Source organism: Anas platyrhynchos, chromosome 4 (genome assembly GCF_047663525.1).
Source record: "Anas platyrhynchos isolate ZD024472 breed Pekin duck chromosome 4, IASCAAS_PekinDuck_T2T, whole genome shotgun sequence".
In the NCBI taxonomy this organism is placed as follows: Eukaryota; Metazoa; Chordata; class Aves; order Anseriformes; family Anatidae; genus Anas; species Anas platyrhynchos.
In genome coordinates this window covers 27,205,643-27,228,800 of record NC_092590.1, presented here as the reverse complement: position 1 = coordinate 27,228,800, position 23,158 = coordinate 27,205,643, and the positions used below count along the sequence as shown (strand labels likewise).

Below are 23,158 nucleotides of genomic sequence, written 5' to 3'. Positions count from 1 at the left end.
TCCATTACAAATAGAGGATGTAAAATAGCCAATTCCTTTTGAGATGGAGCTTAGTTGTTTTAAAAATCACACAGTATGGATGTTAGAGCTTAATGACCTGATGATGTCCAGTCTTCTGAACAGTGGCAATTAATAAACAAATGAGTGAAAAAATCTAACATGAAGTCACTAAAAAGGCTGAAGCTGTGGTCTTCAAGGAACTGCTGCCAAAAATACTTTTTTTGAAGTTTCTCCTTCAGAAGCTATCTGCATTCAGTCCCTTTTGTAGTTTTCTTAGTCTTCATAGCTGTGGCTGTCTACAGTTTAAATCTACAGTTTAAATCTACTCCAGCTATCTGTTTGAGCAGCAAGCTGCTCTCCTGTTCTTCATTTGACACCTATCCGAGGAAAATGATCTGAGTTGCAGTGTCATAAAATAGAAACAACTGTTCAGAGAATCTGTCCTCTAGGAAAAAAAAAAAAAAAAAAAAAAAAAAAAAGTACACATCAGTATTTTTGTGTATCTTTCAAAGCTTCTTAATATCTATAGAACAATACAAGCAGCAAAACGTGACGATAGTGCAAGTGCTGGAGATGGCAGTGTATGCTGTGTTTCTGGTCATCATTTAGTGCACGGGAAAAAGAAATGCTTTGTATCAAGCTAAAGTATTGAACTATTGCAAAAGTTATCACCATGACTAGTATCTGGGTTCTAAATCAAACAAGAGACACTGTTGTCAAATCCCCATTAAGATGAATGAAATCCTTACCTTACCCACTGCTACTTCCCCTCCCCCCTCCCCAGTAAAACTCTTGACAAAATTCCAAAACTCAAAGGAACTGGCTGGTAATCCTAATCATTTTGTATTCTCAGAGAATTACAATTTGCAACGGATGAAAACAGATGCTATTTTTTTGAGGGCAAGATTTCAACTGAAAATAAAATATGAACCTCTCAAAAATAACATCTAAGTACACAGATAAGAATCCTAGAAGTGGAGGGTATCTGAGCAGTGCACTTACATCGTCCTGACTTTTTAAAATATATAAACCACAAAACTTTGCAGCTGAAGATTATGATGAAAATGGCATGTAGGCCCCATGTGGGGAAAAATTCTTGTAGACTCAAAATATTTGGTAATATCCCAGTATGAGTCAAATTTAAAACAAATGTCTTGTATTTTCACTTGGCATTTTTCTTAAAAAAAAATAAAATAAAATAAAAAAAAACACAAGTACATTGAAAGTACATTGCCCATTGATCAAAACTCCCATTTTGTTGGAGTTGTTGGAAACAACTATCTTAGCCTATATAATGATGATAATCTCAAATACATATTTATGATTACCTATATATTAAAGAACCCCACCACTTTTTTTTTTTTTTCTTTTTTTTTTTTTATTTCACAGAATCACAGAATTTCTAGGTTGGAAGAGACCTCAAGATCATCGAGTCCAACCTCTGACCTAACGCTAACAGTCCCCACTAAATCATATCCCTAAGCTCTACATCTAAACGTCTTTTAAAGACACCCAGGGATGGTGACTGCACCACTTCCCTGGGCAGCCTGTTCCAGTGTCTAACAACCCTTTCAGTAAAGAAGTTCTTCCTAACATCTAACCTAAAGCTCCCCTGGTGCAACTTAAGCCCATTCCCCCTCGTCCTGTCACCAGGCACGTGGGAGAACAGGCCAACCCCCACCTCACTACAGCCTCCTTTGAGGTATCTGTAAAGAGCAATAAGGTCGCCCCTGAGCCTCCACTTCTCCAGGCTGAACAAGCCCAGCTCCCTCAGCCACTCCTCGTAGGACTTGTTCTCCAGGCCCCTCACCAGCTTCGTCACCCTTCTCTGGACCCGCTCAAGCACCTCGATGTTCATCTTGTAGCGAGGGGCCCAAAACTGAACACAGTACTCAAGGTGCGGCCTCACCAGAGCTGAGTACAGGGGGACGATCACCTCCCTAGCCCTGCTGGTCACACTGTTAAACACCAAGTTCCTAGATAACATTATCACACAAAGGAGGTCATCTCTAAGTGGCTGTCTAATTGCATTTCACACTTCCCTGACCTGACTAGCCTGAAGCTAGCGGGGCCCTGTCAAGGCTTATTCAAATTGAAGCAGGGCAGCTTCCACAGTCTGCCTCGGGATGTTCAATTACAGACATACAAAAGACAACACAGGGTCCTTCCATACTCTATGAAATGTTCCTGCTTAGACTTCTTCCTGAAGATAAGGTATGCTTCAACTTTTCAAATCTGTAGAATTTGCACCCAGTCTAGGAAGGATTTGTTTGTGTTTTTCCTTTTTTTTTTTCCTTTTTTTTTTTTTTTTTAGGGTTGCGTTGGGTTGGCTCGGGTTCTTGTTTTGCTTTGTTTCTTCCTTTCCTCAGCAGGGCAAAAGTCTGAAGAACTTCTTTTCCTCTTACCTGCAGTTAATATCTTTCAAAAGAACACAGTTACACCTGGTGGGGAGGAACTAGCCCGCTTATACATTTCCCTGCTTCTTTTTTTCGGGATAATTGATCACCTCTTCAGAGAACCTCTAGAGGACATAACTAAACTCAGTTTATGTGGAATTTTAGGCAGAAGAATACTGCTCAGATACAAACTTTCCCTTCCTTGAGAAGGAAAAATGTATATGTTATAATTCAGTTTTGGTGTAGTGGTGTAGTATATCACAGGTGGGATACTTAATAGCCAAGCAACCCTTTGAGATGGCAATGTTTACGTTTAAACAACTTTAAACCGTCTGGTTTCTATCTGGCACAACATTGAGAACAATAAAACTAATATGCATTACTTCAATGATCATTTGTGTATCCTGTTATTTCTATTCAGACACAAGTAAAAATAGTAATGTTCATAATCATACATAACCCAAATTTAGTATGGTTCAAAATCCTGACTAACTTTTCTGTGCTCAAGACTCACATATAGCACCTACAACATAAAGAACACTTTTAAGGATTTTTTTTCATGTCCTGCTGAAGTCTAAGAATGATAATTTTTCAAAATAAAATAGTTGATATTTTCCTTCTCTGCAAAAACAAGTTTCCCCTGCCATATAATCTTGAAAGTATGAATTTTTCTATACTTCAACTAATTTATAGACCAGTTCTCTTTTTGAACCTAAAATAGCATTGTCTCTTGGAGACTAAACAGGTCTCCAATTAACTGTCCAAAAAATAAATAAATAAAACAACATTCCTATACAAACCTGAGATCAAAAAGGTTTAAAGTAATAGCTATGCAAAAATTGTTACTTATAACTAAATGTCTGCAAATTCTAACAATTTTTTGGTTGTTTTTGCAATAAACTTTTTCTAATATGTTGTATTTTAAAAATACAGACTAATGAAAAGTATCTTGCTGATAGATGGTCTTAATGTGTATGAGCAAACTGATTTCTTTGGTAAATTTTATGATGTCCATATCTCCAGAACTGATGATAGAGTGAAGTATATCAATGTAATGACCAAATGCCATTTAAAAGACATAACATGGTGATTTTACCATTTCAGTTATTCAGCAGTTTCATAGATGGTGCAGTATTACTGCTGGTTGATAACAGATACAAAATGCTTACTACTTCAGTCAGATGGGCTGTTCTTGTTTAAAGAAAATGTCTGTAAGAAATATTTTCAAGTTGCAATAAATTCACATGCTTTCCTTTTGTAAAGGACAGGTATTTTAATTTCAATTTTCTGTTAAGAAATCTCATTAAAATTCACAGACATGGAGACTTGCTACTTTTGTGAATATATACAAAGACACTAAACTAACTTCATCAACTTAATATATTCGTGTTTATTTCTGCAATAGCACATACAGGGAAGGATTTTGTTTCTCCAGTGACTTAAATGGCCTCTGCACACTTTGTTTCTTACCCTAACCAACTGTTGACACCTTCTGCTGATTTGAGCACAGGATCTTTCTCCTTGCTATATGAGGCATTTAGGACACAAAATACATTCAGCTGCTTGTTGTGGTTTAGACTGGTGGGCAGCCATTTGCTCAGTCCCCTCCAGATAAAGGGGGAAGAGAACTGTGGGGAAAGGGAGGATAATAACCATGGGTTGAGGTAAGAATAGCTTAAAGAAAAAGAAATGAAAGCAAAAAACAAACAAACAAACAAACAAACAAAACAAACAAACAAAAAAAAAGTAATAATAATAATAAAATATTTTTTAAAAAGAAAGAAAATGATGCACAGTGCAATTTCTCACCACCTGCTGACCAATGCTCAGCCAGTCCACTGAGCAAGAGCAGCCCCCCTGCTAACATCTCCAGCTGTTATTGCTGAGCATGCCACCACATGGTGTGGGACATCACTTTGGGCAGCTGGGGCCAGCTGCCCTGGCTGCATCTCCTTCCAGTTCCTGGTGCTGGCAGGGCAGCATGATGAGCTGGAAAGGCCTTGGCTCTGTGCAAGCACTGCTGTGCAATAACTAAAACCACTAGTGTGTCATCACCACTATTTTAATAAAAAATCCAAAACACAACATCATATAAGCTACTAGGAAGGAAATTAATTCTGTCCCAGATGAAACCAGGACACTGCCCTAAATTACTTCTCTCTTGAGAAATTAAACTTCCCTTAAAGAAAGGGAACCTGTTAATACCTGCTTATCCAACTAGATTCTGAGCTTTCCCTCTTGTTTTGTCCCCAGTCTTTGGGCTACCATAGAGGGTGAAGCACACTGCCCAATCTATAGAAGCGGTCTTGTTTTAAAATTATGACCATTGAAAAGTAGAATGTGCTAGTCTTTACTTTGAGCATCAAAAACAAGGTAACAAATTCATGAACAAATAAAAATACTTAAAACACAGCTTCAAACATAACGAAGGGTAAAAAGACATAAATCTTGCTAAACAAGCTTTTATCAGCATTTGAACTTTACTAGCATTTGAACTTTACTAGCACTTATGTCCTTAACTTGTATTTCTTCTTCTTAACTTATATTTCTGTTGAAATCATCAGAGTGTTCTCATGCTTGCTCCGTGCAGTCACAGAATCCAATAAAAAGCATATTTGGATAGGGGTAACCCTTAAAAATATGATAATAGACGGGAGCCATCAAAATGAATTCCTAGTGGATCAGTGCTTGGTGTAGCACATCTAGGGTATTTTTGATATGGTACTGTGAGCTTTTTTAAAGTTTTATTGAAAGTATCATGTATTTGAACTTACATGGCTCAATGTACATACTAAACTTGTTTCTATTGAAAGAAGGTATATTCAGTTCGTTTTCACTGAAAATCTTTTGGTAGCTGTACTGATTCAAAAATCTTATTTGAAATACATAATTGCTATCTGAACAAATTAGCATTTAATAATTACTAGTGAATATAGTTCAAAACAATAATGCAGCACCAGAGAAATAATATTTTCTTGGACATATTTTCATAATACTAATATATATATTACAATCATTACTATTTAGTCTTCATTTTCTTCAGTTGGAAGCAGAAAAAAAAAAACAGATTTAGGAAACTTGATGAAATTATTAGTATAAAACACTATTACAGAATCACAGAATTATCTAGGTTGGAAGAGACCTCAAGATCATCGAGTCCAACCTCTGACCTAACACTAACAAGTCCTCCACTAAACCATATCGCTAAGTTCAACATCTAAACATCTTTTAAAGACCTCCAGGGATGGTGACTCCACCACTTCCCTGGGCAGCCCATTCCAATGCCTCACAACCCTCTCAGTAAAGAAGTTCTTCCTAATATCCAACCTAAAACACCCCTGGCACAAATGTCACCAGGCACATGGGAGAATAGACCAACCCCCACCTCTCTACAGCCTCTAATGTACTTATAAAGAGCGATAAGGTTGCCCCTGAGCTTCCTTTTGTCCAGGCTGAACAAACCCAGCTCCCTCAGTCCCTTATAGACCTCCCGAGTGGCCCGCCCTCTTTTCCAAAGATTGTAAACCCTCTTTTTCCTGCTAAGCTCAAGACACAACTCTCTGTTCAGCCAGGCTGGTCTTCTTCCCTGACGGATCGTCTTTGGGCACGTGGGGACAGACCACCTCCCAAGGGACTCTACCAACCAGTGTCCTGAATAGTTCAAAGTCGGCCCTCCAGAAGTCCAATACAGCGGTTTTACTGGTCCCCTTCCTGGCTTCTCCAAGAATGGAGAACTCCACCATTTCATGGTCACTCTGCCCAAGACAGTTTCCAACCACCACATCTCCCACCAGTCCTTCTCTGTTTGTGAAGAGCAGGTCTAGCAGGGCACCTTCCCTGTTAGGGAGGAGCCAGCTGTGTCAGGAAGCTATCTTCCACACTCTCCAGAAACCTCCTAGACTGCTTTCTCTGGGCTGTGTTGTGCTTCCAGGATAGTTGAAGTCCCCCACAAGAAAAACCGCTGATGATTTCACAACTTTTGTCAGCTGCCTGTAGAACTCCTCATCAGTCTCCTCATCCTGGTTTGGCAGTCTATAAAAGACCCCCACCAGGATGCTTGCCTTGTTGGCCTTCCCGCTGATCCTAACCCATAGGGACTCAACCTTATCATTCCCAGCCTCAAGTTCCACATCAAAACTCTCTCTGATATAGAGAGCCACACCACCACCCCTTCCATGCTGCCTGTCCCTTCTGAAGAGCCTATAGCCAGACATTGCAGCACTCCAGTCATGAGAGTGGTCCCACCACGTTTCCGTGATGGCAACCAAGTCGTAGCCTGCCTGCCGCACAATGCCTTCCAGCTCCTCCTGTTTGTTACCCATGCTGCGTGCATTAGTGTAGATGCACTTCAACTGGGCCATTGCCTTCTCTCCCAGCCTTGCCATTGTTACCCCTGGCACAGCTCTAACAAGCTTTGTTTCAGCCCCATCCCCCTTCTCACCTATTTAAAGTCCTCTCAATGAGCCCCACCAGCTCCTGGCCCAGGATCAGTTTTCCCCTTAGAGATAGGGACCCATCTATGGCCATCAGGCCGGGTGCCAAGTAAAGTGCCCCGTGGTCAAAAAAAAAACAAAATTTTGTGTTGGCACCAGCCCCTGAGCCATGTCTTTATCAGGTGGGCTTTCCGTGTCCTGTCTGTACCCCTCCCTGCCACCGCAGGGATGGACAAAAACACCACCTGTACTCCCACTCCATCCACTAACCGTCCCAGTCCCCTAAAGTCCCGTTTGATGGTCTTCAGGCTTCTCTATTCAATGTCATCACTGCCAGCCTGGACTATTAAAAGAGCATAATAGTCAGAGGGGCAAACCAGGTTGGGAAGCTTTCTGGCAATGTCCCTGACCCTGGCCCCAGGGAGGCAGCAGACTTCCCTATGGGTAGGGTCAGGCCGACAAATAGGTCCCTCTGTTCCCCTGAGAAGGGAGTCGCCCACAACAATCACCCTTCTTTCTGTCCTGGTGGAGGCAGTCCTGAGGCATAGAGTCAACTTCCTCGCTGAAGGCATCCTCCTGGGTAGACTTTCTACCTCTTCCTCAGCTACAGGTCTCTCAAGCTCCAGGGTCTCAAACCTGTTGCGTAAGGGCACCTGGGAAGGTGGGGCTGGTGGGGGAGGGCATCGCCTGTGATGTCGAGCAGGAACCTGTCTCCATTCCTCCTCAACTCCTAGGTCCCCTGCCTCTGCCCGACAGCAACAGGGCAGGGGGTCCACCCCCAATTGGGGTGTCTCACCCCGGGGCCTGTCCTTCACGCCGTGCAGGGAGTTGCTCCACCAGTCTATCTCCCTCTCACACTCCCTGATATCACTCAGCCTCTCCACCTCCTCCTTTAGCTCTGCCACCATGCGGACCAGGTCATCCACCTGCTCGCACCTCATGCACACAGTCTCTTTGCCCCCTGCAGGTGGTAGCAAAAGGCTCAGGCACTCCCTGCACCCGGAGACCTGAACTTCCGCAGTTTTGAGCGGGCAGTCGGTCTGGGTGTGTACAGACTTCCTGGAGAGCACACTGTGCCTGGTGTACACCATTGCAGCTGAGTTAGCAGTAGACCGCCATTAGAGGAAGTGTTCGTGTGGGCTGGGGGGAGCGCTCTGCCCTTCCTGCTCACCCTGCCTGCGCAAACTGCCGCGCCTCACCCTTCTGCCATGCCATGCCCTGTTTGCCCATCCTGGTCGCCACGCTGCTGGTCGCTCACGCTCCCTACAGGCAGCTTATGAACAGCCGGGGAGAGGGTGCTGCTGGCTCCACCTACGCCTCCTTCTTGCCTCGTTCACCCCTCTCACGAGGGCTGCCATGTCCTGGCAGCTCCCTCGAGTGGGCTCGGTGCCGGAAAAGTTAGCCCTGCCTATCCGATCCCCCGCTCCACTGCAGAACGTGTCTGTCCAAGAGCCAATAGCCTCACCAAGTGGCTCATTACACTATTGTACATATTATTTATGATTTGAAACAAACAACAACAACAACATTTTTAAAATATGTATTCTTCCTTCAGCTCTCTCTGCTTTGTTTTCAGGGTGCCATGTAACGTTGAAAATACGGCAGGGAAAGCCAAAAAAAATCAGTAATGCAACAGGAATACTAGCTTCATTGAATATTGTCTGGCTGTCTCTTTTTATACATGTAATTCTAGGGAGAACAAAAAATGTATGGCTTTAGGGTTCAATGAAAAAATACCAATAGCAATAGTAACAGCAATCACCACCACTAAAGGTTCTCTTATGAAACGCATCTGTGCAGAGTAATAGTACTTTTTCCTTCCATGTACCAACATGTACCGTAGCAACCTAGACCATACAGTACCGACTCTAAAATTATCTTGACGTTTGGGCTTACAAAGCAGACAAAGACAGAAGATCAGGGCACTAGCTCACAGACTTTTTTTCTCACTGTAATATTCTCATTGGCAAGAGTGTTGTCAAATCCAAGGCAATCTTTGTTATAAAATGGCAGAAATTAGTCCTGAAAGAAAAGATGATACATTCACATGCATGTACATTACAGATAAAAAGACCCTGCTCTTAAAATAACAGCGTGGTAATCCTATGAATACCCAGAAAGTATAGATCATAAAAGGATATTATTATAGTCATGAGAGAGACACAGGGTTTCAGACACCTGTTTGAATACAGCAACAGAGAGGTAAAAATTCTTAGCAGGTACTTGACAGTGTTTTGTATTGAAAGAGGTAGTAATGGTATTCTACTTCAAAGGGAATCCAACCATATAAATTAAAAAAAAATAATAAAATATAAGAGGTAGTATTGAATTACAGAAATATATTATACTAATAGCAGGTAAATTGAGTAACTGATACTAAGCAATAATCAGAATGTATTAGTGATTCAGATGACAAAGGAAATAAGTGGTTTTGGGAAGCTTACCATAGCAATGACTGCTGCTCCAGCTCCAGCAAGTGCCACAATGAACAAGTGGAATGTCATGTTTAGCTGCAGAGGGGGACAAAGAAAGGAACTTTTATGGTGGTAACATTAAACGAAAACTGAACAAAAAGTCTGAATAACGTAGAGCAAATAACTACCTTCCTGCTACTACAAAAATAATGATTGCTAATACTTTTTCCAAAAGATTGACATTACTACATGACATTGTACACATGCCTGTGTTGTTACAATACTCATATCAAGGAAAAAATGTCATAGAACATTTTAAGAGTATATTATTTAAAAATAAACAGAGCCACTTTAAAAAAACAAATATTTTTGCAGTACTATAGTTTCTTTAGTGGCAATGACAGCCACTAAAGCCACAGTTCAGTCATTGTAGTTTTCTAGTCTCATATACTGATTTAATTCCCTCCCAATTTTTCCAGTAAAATTTGTGCACGGTGCTTTAGTAGAAACCAATTTACTTAAGTAATCAAAGTTGACCACCTTCCCCATCCCATCTCAAACTAAATAATTACATCTCTTTTTCATTTCAGTGATCTGGTTTACTCAGAAGTCAACATAGTGAGTGTTGACTGAACAGCCAGGGTTACAGAGATGTTTTTGGTATAAAAGAAGGCTTATTGTGTAACTTCGTGCTAGGAATATTTATTCAGAGTAAGACCCAGTGAAACATTTAGTGAAGCACCTTCTCACTTCAGAGGGATTGAGATTTTAATTTCTCCTTTTGTTTTATATAGGCATTATTTTGTCTGTCCTATCTTCATCCTGATCATATAAAAACAAAACCAAAAAACCCTGCTGCAATGAAATGGGAGGCCTTTGCCTAAAGGATAAACTACAAAGAAAAATGTATGAGGAGTTATTATCCTAACACACTTCAAAATTTGGTCAAATCCGTTTGAAAACATTATTCTCTTGTCACAACGGTAATCAAGATCTTCAAATAGAGATTCCATATATAGACCTCTTCATCGTGCAGCAAGCGCATTAGCTTTCAAAAACATCACAGTAAAAATATACATGACAATGGAATTCTTAAAAAAAAAAAAGGTATTTAGAAAACTAACGGCTGGAGAAACAACACTGAACAAATCCAGTACATAGAAAAAGAGCAGGAGAAGTACTTGATGACTATATTTTCCACTGGGAATTTTTTATTGTTCTAGGAAGAACTGGAATATAAAAAGTGAGAAGACATAAATATCAGTTATTTCCTATACAGGTTTGACAAAAGCATCATCACATTTACTCACCTCATTAGAGTCACACATCTTGATAAAACTTTCTGATGTGGTGCAAACCTTCTTTTCCTCTCCAATTGTGACAATACCTGGAGCAGAATAGATATTCACGGCATTTAGTGTTCCTAGCGCATAGCTTTCTTGGCTTTGAAGTATGTTGCTAAGAAATATAAATTCCTGGCTCCTACACAGAAATTATTTAACAACAAAATAAAATTTTCCGAAAATCAGTCATCATAAAATTAACACATCATCTATTTAGTAAAAGCTTATTAGGAAACATATAGGCAATAATTTATTGGCCAATATATATATATATATATATATATATATATATATATATATATATATATATAAAAAAGCACCTTTATTCCTTTATTCCTTTATTCCTTTATTCTAGATTTTAATCAGCACAATAATCAAAACACCAGAAAATAATCTGCAGCCAGTGTAAACACTTACCATGCCAGTATATCCATAAATATTCTCTACCCTCATGTTGGGAAATGTGCTGTATATTGTATTCAGATGCGTTGATCTGGTACAAAGCTTTCAAAAGTTATAAAAAAAAAACAGCACTACCCAAACACATACTTTAGTTTAATAACAGTTTGTATCAGATAGAATAAACAGAATTTTTACTGCTTACTTCAGCTAATGTCCATGTACAAAATCAAAGCATGAAAAAAAATTGCTGTAACTGGTCAATCATGGAATATGGTATTTTTATTTCTTGTTAGGAATGAGCAAATTTTACGCTGAATTTATAGGAAACAGATATATTCACAGAACTTACATTTTACATGTAAGTATACATATGTTAATTTTCAATAAAATTAGTTTTTAAAAAATAGCAAAACAAAAGCTCAGAGAGAAGTACAAATACTTTTGATGAGATCTGTGTGGACAATTGCTTTTTCAAGTCACCTGTCATATCGAGGTGTGGGAGGGGGCAGGCAAGTATAAATAAATCTAAAAAATTCCTCAAGAAAACATCAAGAAAACAATAATTTTGAACTATTTTGTGTCAGGGTAAGTAAAATATTCAGCATGAACCAAACTCCTTCATTCTTAAGCAATCCAGCAGTTTTCTATCTTGAGAGCAATTAAAAACATACCACACATTTATATTAGGTGAAGGAGAAAAAGGAACGAGACTCACAGAAGTGTCTGACAAGAATAAGATTCAACAAAGCTTTGTGGGCTGAGAAACCATCAAGACTAGAATATCTAGACTTAAGTCAGTCTTGTGGCAGAACAGAACTGAGTTATCATCACCACCCCAAGAATTCTCAGACTTTTTAAGATTCCAAACCCCCTTTTGTCCAAATTCCCCATCCTTCACAAACACACAAATGCCTATATTGCAAATTTTTTTTAAACTCTGTAGCTCATCCTGTAGCCACACTTTCTTCCTCCAGTAGCATCACAGAGAGTTACTATATGTATTGTTCTTCATCTTCATCAGGCCTGGAAGTGCAGTGGCTGATATAGTGCCTTGATTTGTGGGTAAAATGGTAGAAACAGGCATTTTGGAAAAATTGAAGCGGATCATTTCAGATACTTGGGAATAAAACAACATGACATTTTCTATTGTGAAATCTTGCACGTACCATACTGGCGAAGATCCAAGCAGAGATTAGCTCCATCCACTAAAGTGGCATTTCGGCAAATGGTCCACAGATTGAAGTACATGTAAACAGGCAGAGAAGTGAAAGCCGTAACGCCAAGCCAGGCCAACATAAAGATGTATGTCAGCATAATAAACTGCAGAAAAAGAGGGAAAAACAAAACTAGTGGTAAGTCAAAATTTAACTGACACAATTAAAAAAAAATAAATCAAAAAGAAAAAAAGGCATTTCTGATTGTTTTCATCTTTTTCTTTGTTTACATTATGGTTTGGGTCTGATAATCAAATCATGATGTGATCAAAGTGAATGACAGAGCACTAACATGATGTTTCTGAAGAACAAAGCAGTGATACTTCCAGAAATGCAAGCTTATTCCACATCCTGTCATTCTTGGATCTATGATCGATGCAAAGCACCACACCTAAAGTACTGACAGTATTGCATGCTTTGTGAAGCATAACTTTACATCTCTCCCATCATTACTTCTTTAAGATAAGAGACTACTGTGATTGGTTTTACTGCAATCTTTCATGATACAAAATAATGAAATAATGAAATACTATACACTGTGCTTGTTTTCACTATTAAAATCTGAGTCTTAACAAAAATGAGTCATCCATGGATATCACAGAATCTCACTAGCATTGAATCAGTGAGACCATCTATTTGTCACTTTGTTACTATATTTAGACATATGTGGGAAAGAAAGAAATACAAGAGAATTAATCACATTGAACAAACTAGGGTGCTTACTGCTGTTAGTAAGGAATACATTAAATTATATGCTTTTTAACACATATTCTCCAAAGGCTACACATTTTCTTTTTTTAGCTATAAGCCTCCAGAGTATAGCAATCTGCATGTATAGCAATCTGCCTGTAGGAAGCATTGAACTCTCTTTGCCTTCTGGGCTGGTAGTTGCTGGCACACCCTGCCTCTGTAAATGTGTAAGCATGCTACATTACTACTCTGCTGCTAACCTGAGACAACTACCAGACACATTCATCAGTAACAAATTACCTTCTCATTTTATACTGTGGAAAGCATACGAAGATGCTACATGGTTAAACGTGGAAGGTAAGTCAACTTCTAAATGTTGAATCCAAATAGCACCAAGATTTGATGGCTTCAGAAATGCTGATGAATCTAAACAGACTGCTGAAACAAAAAAATCAGCACACTGACTTTTTTGTAACTGCTTGCCACAGAAAAACATTGACTCCGAGAATAGGAAATAAGGTCTATTTTTGAAAGCAGAATAAGCCAGTCCACAATCTGCTTAAAATTAAACCTTAAACAGTAAATAAAGGGAAAATAGAAACCACTTTGTATTTCTGTCTAAAGCAAGATCTCTCACATCAGGTGAGAAAGGGAAAAGCCTAATATAAATGCAGATTTTAGTTACTGAAACCAAATAATTTCAGATGCAAAGTGCTGTAAACAGTAGTGAAAATCATTAGAAGCATAGTTTGTCCATCTGGACCTGTTCAGGCAAAACAATCCAAAGCAACAAAAGGTTTGAATTTTAGGTGAGGAAGTTTTATTACTTTGATGATATGTGATGGGCATTGTCAAGCATTATTAAAGAGACCTTAATTTGATTTATCTTAACTCACTTCCAAAGAATATTAACTAAAAGCCATTTTAATTCTGAGGAAGTGTATTTACCTAGGGTTTTAATGTAGTTTAATTAATACATTTCCAAATTCGATTCAGATTAATTTTCTTGATTGTCCCTAGGTAGATGAGACTTTCAGCAGTAGTTTGAAAAGCTAGTGAATTTACAGCACTAAAAGTAACTATCAGAAGGATGCAAGAAAGTAAATGATGAAGGTGAATAAAGAAGAGAAGCATTTTTTCTTCTCTCCATGTTACAGCTGATGAGCCAACATCTAGTTCAACCCAGACACTCATTTACAAGTAATTACTTGGAAAATTACTTGGAAATATAGATTCACTTATAGATTCACTTGGAAATATAGATTCACTTAAGGGCTATGAATTCTCAACTGAAATGTTATGTCTGATCTTAATTTATTATCAAGCTAAAGAGTTGCATATAGCTTTTCTAAAGTAGAAGCAACAAATAAGAAAGAATGTTCTCCATGTGTTCTCAGAACAAACTATAAATTCTCAGTTTACTATTTTATGTTCTCAGTTTACTGTTTTCTAGCAGTATTTTAAAGGTAAAGACAGCTTCCTTAGTTCATATGCTATGAGTTTGTCAAAAGCAGGTAAATCTGAGGCCTTATTTTTGAGCCTTTTTCTAAAATTTTGGAATAACATTTAAGAAATTTAGTACAGTACTTAGTGTAGAACTTGTATGATGATTTAACAAGCAGAAATAAATCCTTTATATTAGTTTTATTACTGAATCGTTATTACTGTTTATAAGACTAGGATCCACACAAGTTCAGGAATCTTCCCAGTCTGTGATTACCACCAAAAGGAATAAAAAGATGAAGCTTAATATGAAAGTAACAATTCCAGTTTAATATTGGTAGTTCTCTCTATCTCTCCATAGTCTAGAACAGGAAGAAAAATCTGTACTGACATAATGCAAAGCATTAGTATAACAAAGAGGAAAAAACAGGGCTCATTAGCCTTAAAAGAAAACAAAACAAAACAAAACAAAACAAAACAAACAAAAAAAAACACTTCCCTGGGGCATAGAATAAGAACAACAGAAACCTGTCAGATGATCACTGCTGGGAGTCACAGGAACTGCCTACGTAGAAATGCATGTTTATTTTCCTTTAAAAATATGAATCTTTGGTTTAGTGGCTCAGAAAAAGGGGATCAAATGTTGGTTTAATTAAAAAAAAAAAAAAAAAAAAAAAGAAGAAGAACTTCATTTACTTCATTTTTCCCTCCTTTAGCCATTTTTTACTAATGAGATGGTGGCCAATTATGCACTCAAATCCATGTCATAATAAAATAGAGAAATTTCCTTCTTTTCACATATCTAAAGTGCAAAACTCCATATTAAATCTATTGGAAGTTAGTAGCTTTCCTTGGAAGCTGCTACTACTGCTATCAGTGAAACAGTAATTAGTGAAGCAATGCTATCAGTGATCCGGGCAATAACACATTTTCTGTTCTAGAACACTTTCTGCTGTAGGAGCAGAAACAAAAGGTTTACCTTGCACAAGTTATTATATTCTAGCAACGGAAGTTAGCTTGTAAATTCTTGTTATAGTTGAATGAAATTGTGAATATTTTTGTTTAAAAATCACAGGTGAAGGACAAAAACATATATATTTTTTAATAATTTCCTTTTTAATCTACTCTCTTTGCTCCAGAAGGCATATGAGAAATACTTCAGGAGCCTTTTCATTCTAGGAATTAAATTCAGAACTCAGTCTCTGAGATTCATAGGGATCATTCTCCTTTGAAGCAGCATTCTAACATGTGACAAGCCAAAGACTCATGAAATAGTAGTACGTTATCTTTAAGAGGTACCACAGTTTGTTCTTTTCTACTCTGTGTATTTCATTTGTAGTGAAAATGACTTTCTCTGGTCAGCTCAGTTTTCAGTGTAAGAAGCCAAACACACAAAATAAAGTGGAAACAAAAGAGAAATTCATTTTACAAACAAGAATAACTGAAGTAGATAATCATGCTAATGAAACAAATCTTTACCCTTTGAAGCAGTTATTCTTGTATCACCTTCATGGCTGGTAAAACCCTCCTACCAGGTTTTACAAGCTTTCCATTGCTAATAACAGCTGTCATCAAAGCAAGCAAGTCATCAACCCTTTTGGAAATATTTTATTATAAAACCTCCACAGATAAGTGGAGATTTCATAGTACATTCTGAAATGATATGTATACAGCACAACTTTCATGGCAGTCACAGCTGGGTGGAATCCTGTTTCCACCAAAAACATTAACAAAACCCTGTCAGTTTTAATAACCTGATTTCAGGTACTCCTTTCTTTTTAAAATCTATGGATACCGGTCCCATGAAAAGCATATTGATTCACTTTCTAATACTGTTCTTATTTTAGTTTTGTTAAAAATATTTTAATACTCCCTAAAGAAAAATTTTATGATTGCTTCAGTCACTATGGACAGAGATTACAAAATGTTTAAAAATTCTGGAGACTACAAAGAGATGGATTGAAATGCAAACAAAGTAAACTTCAGTTGTTACTCTAGACATTTTACTGTATGAAGACATTGCTGCTCACTACAAAATAAATGAATCGATCTATATATACAGAAACATAGCAACAAATTCAGAAGTGCCTGAAAAATTGCTCAACTCTAAAAACCTGTTACTATGTAATTTCATCTGTTGCAAACCACTCAGTACTAACGTTTATACTTGCTCTTAATTTAGTCATACTCTAATTTTATATGAACTCCCTGACATGAGCTCTAAACCCAAAGAGTTGTGAAAAGATGGATGCCTTGCTGTGTTTATATCTCATTTAGACTTATTATCTACTGTGATACACCTATAAAATGTTCTTGTTTATTTTCAGCTTGATGATCTAAGATGTTCCTTCCAAAACTCTTCAAAGGCTTAGAAATTCTCTTCTGCAGTTTGCAGATGGCAAACCATAAGCGTTATCAGGAAGATCTTTTCAATTTCTTTCTAAATTGCTCTGTCTCTCTAATGTCACACTTGCATTCAATCATCTATAGGTTTGATTTCAATGCTAATAAAAACCTAATTATACAGATATCTTTAAACTCACTGATATATCAATGTTTAAGATGTTACAGATCATTGCTTGTCATCCTAGCCATCCTCCCTTGGCATTCAAATGCTTTCTTCTTAAGAAATCTAAATATGTTTAAGGACTGTTAAGGATCTGACAACCAAATGGACTCCCCTAGTATTCTTCATTCTGTGCTAACTAGCATTTCCTATATTCATGCCTCATGCCTCATTCCTGAATAGCAGTAAAAGATGAAACACGAATATTTCCACTTATCTCATTTTACATATAATGCTACTGGAATAAAGAGACGGATGTTTTGATAGTACTGCTAAATGTGCTATAAATCACAGAACATACACACTTGCAAAGTCTTTTCTGCTTGTTCTAGAATATCACACTCACTACTCCTAACACTCACTTGTTGGTCTTTTATTATTGCCTCTACAAAACATGTTCATCCTCTCTATCTCTGACATGTTATATTCCTAGGCAAAGCTCCAAGATTCTTGTTGAAACATGGTTACATTTCATGCTATGTTATTACTCTTGTGTAGTTGATTCTTCTTGGCTGGCATTCAAGTCAATTGTTTCAAGAAGGGAAAAAGAAAAAGAAAAAAAAAAAAAAAAAGCCAGTAATATTGCAATATTAGTCCAAATTTCTTTTAATAGTGGGGCAGACTGTAACAGCCAAAATAACTTCTCGGGTTTGCTTAATTGCAGTTCATTTACATAGTAAAGAGTTGCCAATGTGACATTCTCTAGATTGCTAAAATCTGTTACCTGTAAATAATCAAATCCTTGAAATTTAAACTTTTGAAGCATGCATTTAATGGGACTGTTTTTTAAACACTTATGTTTCATAAATATTTCAAATGGATGAAAAACTGATCATGATAAAATTAAAGTCAATTATCACCATTACTTTCCTCTTTTTGGCTGCATGAATATTTTTTTTTCTATAATTCCTTTAAATTCCTTCCCTTAAAGGTTAAAATATTCCAGACATGATGTCTGATGCTTTGAAATGAGTTAGTACCTATAAAAATGTTTAAATTTCTGATGTACTCTGAATTTATTTACTGGTAGAAGTGGGGGAGAAAAATTCCACAGCTGCATCACAAATATAAAAAGAAGATTTTCTAATAATTTCTTTCATGTTATTGAAATTTTGCTTTGTAAATAAACATAACTACAAAACCATGAGAATGCATTCAGTTTTAAAAAGATCGATCTGCAATGATGGATGACTAGGTTTTCCCTGAAGATTTTATGATTTATCCCTGTGCTACTTTCTTGTAAACAATATATTTGATTTTATTATTTCTGAAATTTCTTTATTATGTTGATAGTTTTGTAGCATTTTGTAGCATGCTACTTAAAAATTTTAGCATTAGCTAAAATGACATTAAGCATGTCATTTTTTGTAGTCTGATAGATTTCTGAAGTCCTACATAGAGCATTGGACCTTATCTGCTGTTTAACAACAGTAGAATTTCATGTCTAGTTTTGCAATCTTCCAGATAGGATTTTTTTTCTAACACAGTGATGGTTTCAAAACACTTCTTTCTCATAATTTGTTTGACATTTGTAATGACTTTTTCTCAAAATGTGTATGCTTACATTTTCACATTCTCAAAGTTTTCCTCTTCTTTTTCTTCTTTTCAGTGATCAGCTTGAGACTGGAGAAGCCTATCAGAGAATCAAGGGCTATGGACCTTCCCTTTTTTTGTTTGCTGGCTTCCCAAGCAGTGAAAGTCAGTGACTGAGCTTTTAATCAGCCAGAAGATTCTAAAAGTGTGACCATTCACACTTTTGAGAAGTATTACCTTCCTGAGACTGCAGGATCTTTTTATTGATGCTCATGCTACTAAGATTTTATTCATAACCACAGTATGATGGAACTTATTAGTCGATGTTTAGAAATTGTTAAAGCTCTTCAGATGAAAGAAGTATATTGTTAAAAATACTTGGTGTTGCTGACTTGGCCTAACCAGCTTAACCTGACTGCTAATCATTGCACATGACTAAAAGGATACAAGCAGTGAGGGAATAAATTTAGTCCACAAAATACTACAGGTTACCCCCTTCTTCCTTTTCTGGGCATGCAGGCCCAGAAAACATTTCTCAGTTATTACCAAGAAAACACACCTATAAATTTATGAGACACCAATAGCAAGATGCAATTCATATGAAGAACAAAAAGCTGAATATGGTTTTGGCAGATTTTGGTGATAGCAGTTTTCTGTGGGAGAACTGAGAAACAAACAGGCCAGAAAGCACAGAGAGTGTATAAAGAATGCACCTTTGACCACTGAAGTGTGAATTTATGATAATGCCACTGACATTCACATGTTTAAAGAACTATAAAAAGAGTAAGATGTCTACATGGAGTGAAAAAGACAAAGGCAGCCAGGTGCGAACAAGGTTCAGTGATGATCATCTAATGAAGTATTCAAGTTAAAACTGAGAAAGATAATCTAAACCTGGTGGAAATAAAACTAACAGCTTGACTAGTTTTTGATGTCTCATAATAGAAAGACAGCGCCTGTGCAGAAAGGTACCAGACAGGTACCTGTGCAGACAGGTACCACAGTCAAGCAGACTTTGGAAACATATGACAGCACTTTTTCAGGAAACAGTTCCATTAACAAAAATTGCTTATTGACTGGGCTTACATGCCAAGGAAAAATGCTGTCTTCAAAGTGAAAGATGTACTTAGAGCACAGTTTAATGCTAAAACAATTTTGTCCAGTTTATCACCAACAATACAAATTCTGTCAGCGAGCAACAAGCACAAGAGAATCGGACAAGCTGCTAGCAAGGTATGTTATGTTGCCTCAGACACTCTATTGAAGGAAGCAATGAAGCCTACAGGCAATAAACGATCTCTGTATAAAATACACAGTTAGTTATGTGACAAAAGGAATGATCAAAAAAAATATGATTTTAAGTGTGATATCCCTGACTGTAAAAAACTGGAAATATAAAATAAAGAAAAAATAATCATTAAAAAAAAAAAAAAAAAAAAAAACATAAAAAAATACAGAAATAAGACAGACTGAAGCCATCTATAAACATATAACAATTTTTGGAGCTCATTGCAGAAGATTTCTACAAAGTATGTCAGACAGAGAAATAAAAAGAAAAAACTTACATTCACTTATTTTTAAGAAATCATATCTGTATTAACAAAGAAGTTGGAAAAGTAATGGCATAAAAATGAGAGAGACACTTAATAACCACTCAGCCTTGTCCTGAATTATTGCTAGGGCTTTTCCTTCCTATTTCAAGAATAAGAACAGAAGATTACAAGGAAGCCAGTCTTCTAAAGAAATTATAACACTGTTCTAGTATCCAGAACTAACAAGGCTTCCAGAAAACATAAAACCAACAATACATTTTATTTTTACTAATTCTAGAAGTGTTTAGATAGCAAGCATTATTTACCTAAACTTAAATTAGAGGGGTAAAGTGGGATATATCCTACCAAAATTCAGACAGTAGACTGAAGTGCTTAATTTAAAAGAACTAACTGATAAGAATTAAAGGCCATTATCTTTGCTGAAAAAAAAATAAAAAAATAAAAAAATAAAAAAAATAAAAAAAATAAAAAAAAATTATATATATATATATAGTCACTTGCAAAAAAAAGGGGGGGAGTCACTTAGCTTTAAACTAAAACAGGATAGATTTAGATAAGACATTAGGAAAAAAAAAAATTACTCTAAGGTTGTGAGGCACTGGTATAGGTTGTACAGAGAAGTTGGAGATGCCCATTCTGGAAGGCTCCCTGGCCTTCAAGGTCAGGTTGGATGGGGCTTTGAGCAACTTGGTCTAGTGGAAGGCGTCTCTGCTCATGGCAGGGTGGTTTTTAAGGTCCCTTCCAACCCAAATCATTCTATGATTCTATAACTACTGAAGAAGCATAGGCCCTTATCTTCGCAACCTCAGAGGCATTCCAAGTGAGGGGGGATACATCTGTGTCATAACATATTCCCTCTGAAAATGACTTTTCTGCTAGTTTCTGGATCATTTGTGACAATAATTTGTGATTTTGGTTTTGAACTATGCAATTTGAAAGGTCAGGTCAACATATGAAGCTCACCTTAACCATTTCTTGTCAGTGGCTGAGCTATTTAAAGCATTCATTAGCATCTATGTGAATAGGAGTTTCTGTTGTTGTTGCTGTTAAACGCTTTCCATAATGAAGACTGGATTAAGGGAGTTCAGACCCATAAATATATCTGCTTTATTAGAGAGAGCTTTTCTATTGCTATAAATGAAGGAGCATTCTGTATGAAGAAGCATTCTGCATCAGATACAGTAGTATTCAATCAGAAGGAAGATGCATCTGTCTGACAAGTCGGTATTTTGCCATGAGAATACCCAGATATGGTATCTGATTTTGAGAAATGAGCTTCATTTCTAGCATTCAGAAATGATGCAACTATTCTGGGTGGGAAAACCAGCTGAGCCTGCACTGAAATGCATTCCTTCTGTTACACAAAGAATCAAATGTCAATATGGTGCAGTTTCACTGCCTCTAGAATAACTTGTCTGGTTAGGACAAGATGAAATGACACATTCACATCCCTCAGAGGTGTTTTTTCAAAACATTTGTGAATCTCTCATGGTTTTCCTTGCAAAGCAAAATCTGTAAATATTTCAGAAATTTCAAATTTTAGTTTAAACATTTGAAAAAACTGGACAAAAAAGCACACAGACATTTAGGTAGCCAATATAATTTTCAATGGCAGAAAAATCCCTTTCACACATTTAAATACAAGGTTCCTAAACACTAATATACAGAAGATAGCACTAGTGAGTGCAACTCACAAGATTAAACATCTTTATGTAGAGACTTAACGTACATCTTTTGAAAGCTAAGATACAAAAAAATACATATATAAATAAATAAAAAGTAGAAATACAACTGCCAGGATGAAACTTTAACCCAACATTTTTGACGAGATAAAAAGAAATGCTTTCACATTTCAAAACATTACATTTTCATAACATAAATTCTGACAATTCTGGAAGGGCATGATAATAAACTCTATTATTTTATGTATTGTTATTGTTATTATAGCATGCTGTCCAGTGTACCTTAACACCCAGAGCTAGCTGGCTACATTTAACCATTTATCTTGCATCAGAACATATGATGTAATGATACTGATGTTTTTTGCAGAAATATCCAGCTCCAACAGCTAGCAAGTGTCCAGGCCTCTCACCTGAGATGCAGAATACTCAAACACCAAATAAATAAATAAATAAATAAATAATTTTGTAATAACTTACCTGATTTTCTACAGGCCCACCTGGAGATCTTAAAATAATCCCAGGCCCAAATAGTCAGCCATTTCACTTTGAGAAACCTTCGTTTAAGTTCAAATTAGAATTTTTGGAATGAAGTATTCCAGTGTCATAAGTGAATGGTATCTTCAAACCAGAGATAATATAGGAGGAAATAATAGGCTCTTTCTCACTTAAAAACAAAACAAAACTTGATGACAGGACTCAACTCGTCCTAAAGAGGAATGGGCAAGATTTCTAAACTAAAAGTGAAAATATTAGTAAGAAAAATATTTCTTGCCTACTACAGATGAAGGCATCATAAACTTTTTGGTTGTGGCCCAACAAGCTTATATTGCTGAGAACGCATTTTCCTAATCAGATGTTAGAATTAATTTATTCCTAAGTAACTATAGTTACTTTCTGATTAACCAGTATAGAGAGCACTTCTAATACTCTATTATCCATTGCTATGATTCTTCATAGCAATGTGCTGCTACCACTGAAGTATCAGAAAATATTAAAGAAATAAAAATGAATAACATCACAATGCACTACAAACATACAAATCATGATGAAATTGTTGTAAGTACAAAAGTTGTCTTATCCACTTACCCAGGCACTGACACATCTGCCACAAGTGGTGATTTTGAAATCCCCATAGAGATCCTTGATGGCACCAGTTGTAAAGAATCCCTCCACCATCAGCAATATGCCATATACAAAGAATGCAGCTGCTACACCATATATCACATACTTGAAGATGTCAATCCTGTATAGGAACAGCAAAAGTTATTTATCTGCATAACTGTTTAAAGCTGACTCTGAAATTTCAGGGTGAATTAATCAGATTCTAAGCAGCAACGTTTCTACTCTGGAGTCAGCCTAAGCACTGATTTCCTATAATAACAGCTGAAGCTGAGGGCAGGAGTGAGCTTTGGAATAAAATAACATTGATAGAAAAAAAAAATGGGACATTTAATTTAAAAAGTTAAAAGATGATTTGTGTAGGTTAGAG

General features: G+C 36.8%; 1 protein-coding gene across 1 annotated transcript in view; it reads right to left on the bottom strand.

The window, feature by feature from the left end:
- The window catches only part of GPM6A (glycoprotein M6A), a 109,126-nt gene that overhangs the window by 3,160 nt on the left and 82,808 nt on the right, over positions 1-23,158 (bottom strand). The window contains exons 3-6 of the mRNA XM_027456384.3: positions 22,756-22,912; positions 12,155-12,308; positions 10,554-10,630; positions 9,274-9,339 (exon numbers count right to left, since the gene is read on the bottom strand). Of these exons, the coding sequence (XP_027312185.1) occupies positions 9,274-9,339; positions 10,554-10,630; positions 12,155-12,308; positions 22,756-22,912 (454 nt within the window). The remainder of the gene's footprint in view (positions 1-9,273; positions 9,340-10,553; positions 10,631-12,154; positions 12,309-22,755; positions 22,913-23,158) is intronic.